This window comes from Melampsora larici-populina, assembly GCF_000204055.1.
Source record: "Melampsora larici-populina 98AG31 unplaced genomic scaffold MELLAscaffold_5, whole genome shotgun sequence".
Lineage (NCBI taxonomy): Eukaryota > Fungi > Basidiomycota > Pucciniomycetes > Pucciniales > Melampsoraceae > Melampsora > Melampsora laricis-populina.
In genome coordinates, this window is record NW_006768769.1 from 1,472,138 (window position 1) to 1,478,137 (window position 6,000).

A 6,000-nucleotide genomic window follows, 5' to 3' on the forward strand; every position below is an offset into this window, starting at 1 on the left:
CTTATGAGTCAACTTATCAACATGGCATGGCTGAATCCGAGGCCGCCAGCTCTCTTTGATTTTTGATTCCCTTCTACATACTTTCGATTTCTATATCAAATGTGGTTTATATCATCAATCAATCCGATGCTATCAAATGAGGCTATGATGAATTTGTGCCAGTATGACTCAACCAGATCCACTCAGTCCCGGCTCTCTTAACCTCGCGAGCTGTTCCCTGGAATCCAAGACCGGCATTGTGCCGACATCGACATTGTGCCGATGCTGTGCAAATCCATGACCATGTGTATTATTATTGATACACATCTCGGCACCTGGTCGTCATGATTGACTGTGATGACTGTTTGAGTTTTTTAAATGACGCGTCAGTTTGATTTCCTATATATGCGTATAAAGCTCTTTCTCTTAACCTTTATATAAACTTGTCTTTCCTCTTTCTCTTAACCTTCGAAACCAGTCTTCCATCTTTCTCTTAATCTTTCTTGTTGTATTCAAATTAAATTATCGAGCATTATAATTCATCTTTTCAATCAACTTTGATCATTAATCACTCTTTATATAATCTATTTCTTTCTCTCTTTCTTTCTTCATATATTCGATTCCAAGGACTGTACATATCCTCAACGATACAAAAAAAATCAACAAAATCACGACATAATTAAAGAAAAGCGACGATAACGAAACAAACCCAATAAAACTTTGAGCATGTGTGCATGAATTTATGTACACAAAGAATCTATTCATTTGACTTCAAATTTAAAGCTAAAGCTAAAGCTAAAACTTGTCGACCAACCTTTCAACTCCATTAAAAAATCTAATCTTTTTGAGTTACGATTACTTAAATTTAATATCTTATCTTTCGATTTCAACATGATAACTGCAAAATAACCTTGAAGACAATCTTACTTGAGCTGGTTTATGTGTATTGTCATCTTCAAAAAGCTTGTTCCAGTTTTCCCGCAAAAGTCGAGCAAGTTGGCTTGGAAGTCTCGGCAAGCTTTATCAAACCGACAGTACACATCCGAGTAACGAGTTCCACCAGTTATTCCCTAGAAAATCAACATCAGCTTCTTACATGACTTAATGCTCTTCTCACATGAAGTCATCTTTCTCATCGTCGATTATCCAATTAATGAAAGCCCTTTGATCGATTTTGTTTCTCAAACTATCGAACCGAAAAAGGAATTCAACAAGACACGAACCAATTATGCGCGATTTATACTTACTCTCATAATCACGGTCTCAAAAGATTAAAATTAAGATCCTTTCACATTATTTCATCAATAGCCATAAATAGAATGCCCAGAGAAAATTCGATTCCATTCCGGTGATCTTCGTTAGATCTTACTTTTGTGCTGGTCTGAGACTGTACCCTGAATCTATTAATGGCCATTCAAGAATCCATGTACATATCTAGCGGGATAAAACTCTTGTGTATCATTCTGGGGTGTTTGGGGGTGGTGTCAGTGATGACGTTGTTGTTCATGCAGCCCGCTGATGAAGGTTTAACTCTTACTTACACATGGACATGACCCGCCTGTCGAAGTGGAAATTCGAGTTTTCGATCCAAGGATGACGACAGATCAAATGATGGAGTCGGGTTGTCGTAAGCGACGTTGGAAGTTGTTCACTTTGAAATGATGGTTCAAATTGTTGTACAGACGGAGTCATGTGTCTACGCGACTGCGCCTCAGCAGAATACGTGCCGGTGTACTTTTAGTAGCTTTTTAGTCTCTTTGGCTTCGCCCTGGCTCGGCATGATTCATCATTCATCAGCTGTGGAACCGACGCCATGGAGCAAGAGCTACAACTCATAATCTTGATTCTTGCCTTTCGTCGACTGCTATTTAGCATGAATGCAAATGGGGTTGAAATTTCGGTTGGAGATAACAATTTTGAAAGAATTGAATGCAGCATATGATAAGGAAACTTGAACAAGCCCAGCCACTAGATAGTACAAACTTCCAAACCATAAATCACAAATTACAAATGGATGAAGTCAATTTCTCAGGCTTAAGGGGTACACTGCCACAAATGACTAGATATATAGTTAAATTCACCGAGGAAGTTTTTGAAGAAATCAACAAGCACATAGAATTATCTCGTACCAAGAATGAAGTCTTTGAGATACCAAGGATGGTTCTATCTACGTATATTGATGATTAAAAACTGATCAACAATTCATAGAAATTGAAATAAATTATGTAATTGATAGTGAATCTCCCATGGAACAAGGATTAGTTCTAGAAATGCATCTATACTTAGACATTTTCAATCAATTCGGTATTAACCTTTCAACCTAAATGACTGACGGTGAAAAGTAATCGAAACGGAAAAAGGAAGCTGACAGGAAAGTGCTTAAAATTCAACTGAATACCAAGTACTACACAAAGTTGAGCTCATAGAAAAATAAAATAAATCAACAAAACATTTTTTTAAAGTCAACTTCATCAACGTAATCATCACTCACTCGCACGCCCATCCTTTCATACGTTCATGCTTCTCTTTGTAGAATTTGCACTTCTTCAGATTCCCTTGAGCACTTCTTCAATTCCTCAGTCAAATTACCCTTTATCGATATATTTCCTAAGATTTTCAATTTAACTCTTTCTACATACATAGATCACAGTCCCAATTCTTGATCGTTGTAGTCAGAAAATAGCTTGCGGAATATTTACCGAACTGACTTGCATCTGATTGACTGTTAATCCCGAATCTCAAGGATTATACAAACATCTCTTCCTTCCCCCGCCAATTGCTTCTATTCCAATCTTTTCTATCGTATTCATATTTCATCAAATTGTTTGCTACAATCTTTTTCATACGTAAAACAAAAGAAGCCTAATTCCTAAAGATGTCAAATCACGCTTACGACAATGAAGATCAAAAACCACTGGAAATGACGATCAAGCCCACTTGGCCACCTGTCTTTCCACTTTGCGCAAATGATCGGCAAGCTTGGACATTACAAGCCAAAGCCGGTGGGTTAGGTACTGGTACAGCTAAAAGTGATCAGTTGAGTTTTCTTTATATCATGTTGAATGCTGTTTGCTCTTGAGATTTAACTAAAGCTTTCTTTCTTTCTTTGAAAAATATGTGAGTAGTATGACAGAGGATACTCAGGAATTAATGTATTTAAAAGGAGATCGGATTACAATCTTAATTCCAATGTTAAATGCCTGTTCCAATTCCAATTCCGATCCGAATCCAGAGAAATTCACCTTTTTAGGATTCTGTGAAGGTCAAATTGGTTTTGTTTCGATCCAAAACTTAAGATTCCAATCGCCTATCAGAAACAATCCGGCTTATTTACAAGAATTGTTCAATAATCTAGAACAACCAGCAATCAACCCAAATAAACCAATCAGTCAGTCTTCCATGTTCTTTTTGGTCATTGGACATAAGATAAGATCCTGATCCTGATCCTGATCCTTTTGAAATACCAGCTGAAAAATCATACAGCGATCATCTTAGAGAATTGGATTTCGAGTCGGTTGAAGGACAGAATCCAGGCACCAACAGTTCATTTAAAGATGTTTCTAAACGCAATTCTGTGCATATCAAATCATCGAATCCCAATCGAATGTCACGAAGACGACAATTATCTTCAGCCTCATCTTGTTCCACTGGTGTCACTGGCGTAACTGATTTAAGTAGTCAAGATTCTTCAATCTTACCACCACCATTACCACCACCACCATCTTTACCTTTACCCAAGAGAAAATCATCAATCTCGACAAGTCCACCATTCTTAAAACAAATTCCATCTGCATATCCGAATACCGAAACTAATAATAATTCCAGTAGAATGAGAAAGATATCTATGAATAGTACAGGTAAATCTGAAGATTTAAATCATTCATCACCACGTCACTCTATCATCAATCAATCTTCAAACCGTGAACTCTCGACCAAATCGTCATTCACTTTACCTAAACGTAACAAAGCTGAAAAAGCCAAACAAAAACGAAATCCATCTCGATCCAAATCCGTTCAAATCTCAGCTCCTACTTTAACTTGTCATACTAATCCAATGATAGAATCTAGTACTGGTATCGCCGCCACGCCTCATCGGGAATTGATCGCCAAACCTAGTCATTTATCTTTGTCAGCTAAAGATAATGGAATTCAAGATAACCTCACAGAAGAATTGACTCTCTTAGCTTCTAATTGTAATCAAAGCACTAGTCCCTTATCTACTGTAGTAACTACTTCGATCCCATTAAGACCTGATGATATTGTGACATCTAATCTAACATCACCTGCAAGATCTCATTCTTTCCAATCGTCGGCTTCATCGTCAGCTTCCACTCAAGCTAATTCTCCTTTTCCTCCTACACCTGTCACACCTCGTCCTTTAAGTGAACGGCAAAAGAAATCATCAAAAGAACCTAGAGTTTTAGATTATGGACCAGAAGAGATCATCACCATCAAAGGCGGATCAGCATTCGAATTAGTTAAACCTCATACAATCAATAGGAGGAAATCGAAAACTAATCTGTTGGATCAAGATGAGATGATCTTAGCTAAATTTGAAGTAGAAGTAGAAAAATTCGCGGATGAATTTGAACAAGATATGGAAAGAGCAGTGGAAGTTTCATATCCATCTATGAATCAGAAAGATGTCACGATTTTGAATCATGAAGATAATCATGATCTTGATCCACATCCAGATGAATCGATTCTAGAAGATGGAGAAAGTTATCGAATCAAAGAACAAAAATGGGTACAAGTTTTAAATTCGACTTCTAATAAAAAAGATAATAAGAAGATCAAAAAATTAATTAAGAATGGTTTACCTAAATCTTTAAGAGGTAGGATTTGGGGTTATTTATTAAATTTGAATTCACAATTAAAAGTTCAAGGTTTATTTGAAAAGGTGACAGGTTTGATTGATGATGAACTTGATGATGAAGTCTTAATTGATTCTGATCTAGAAAAGATTTGTCGTCAATTCGATTTTCATCATTTTTCTCAACAGTACGTGTTTTTTTGCTTTTCTCGTTCTTATTTCACAAACAACCATGACTGATTAAATTCATCAATTCATTTGATTCTTTTTAGTGATTCAACTGGAATTTCAGATTTAAAAACATTAATTAAAACCACTAGAACCTATTCAAAACTATATTTACCATTTGATGGCTCTTTAGATTTTGATTTATCTTTAGTTGGTGGTTTATTATTGATTCAATCTCCATTAGAAGAAGCCTTTTGGAATTTATTAGGAATTGCTACGATTGGATTTCCTAACCTTTGGAATCAAAGTGGATTTTTACTTGTATGTGATCGATTCACTAAGATTTTAGAAGAGATTGATGTGGTGTTATTTAATCATTTGGTAAGCTTCTTTCTGATTTCTTTTCGTTTTGCTCATTGACTGTATTCTGATAGCTTTTTGTTTGGCTTGGTTGTTTTCTTTAGGCTTTCTTTCACATTCATTCATCTCTTTATTTACATTCTCACTTTTTGAAACTGTTTATCAAAACTTTACCTCCTTCAATCCTTTTACCAACACTCGTAAGTTTCTCTTATCACAAAGCTTCGGTCGAGATTGTTGATTGAATCTTAATTTTGGTTTTGATTTCTTGAAAATTATGTAGGATGTTTTGATAAGTGAAGGTGAAGAAATGATGTTCAAGATTATGATGGTGATCATGTTGGAATCGAAAGATAAAATATTAAATTTAAGTAATAAAAAAGATCTTATCTTTTATTTAATGAATTTAAAGGGAAATCGACAAGTTTTAGATTCAGCTTTAAATCTTAGATTCAAAGCAAGATGGTTTTAAACTTTATTTTCTTCAAATCCTTTTACCTTCTTATTCAAGAAACAAATCAATTTGAATTCTTGCTTGATTTTTTTTATCTTTATTCATTGTAATTACTTGGAATTTTGTTTATTCATCACTTGATGAGTTATCTTTCTTTCTTTCTTTATTTCCAACCTCGTTTATTGTTTCACTGTTCTTGTTAACAATCGGTTTTCTTATTTTTTTG

General features: G+C 35.2%; 1 protein-coding gene across 1 annotated transcript; it reads left to right on the top strand.

The window, feature by feature from the left end:
- Positions 1-2,854: 2,854 nt before the first annotated feature.
- MELLADRAFT_93547 (uncharacterized protein) lies at positions 2,855-5,424 on the top strand (the record flags this gene model as incomplete). The annotated part of the gene is made up of 6 exons (XM_007405939.1): positions 2,855-3,015; positions 3,102-3,367; positions 3,447-4,299; positions 4,363-4,980; positions 5,065-5,341; positions 5,395-5,424. 6 exons carry the CDS (start codon positions 2,855-2,857, stop codon positions 5,422-5,424), a joined length of 2,205 nt encoding a protein of 734 aa, XP_007406001.1.
- Between the last annotated feature and the right edge of the window lie 576 nt (positions 5,425-6,000).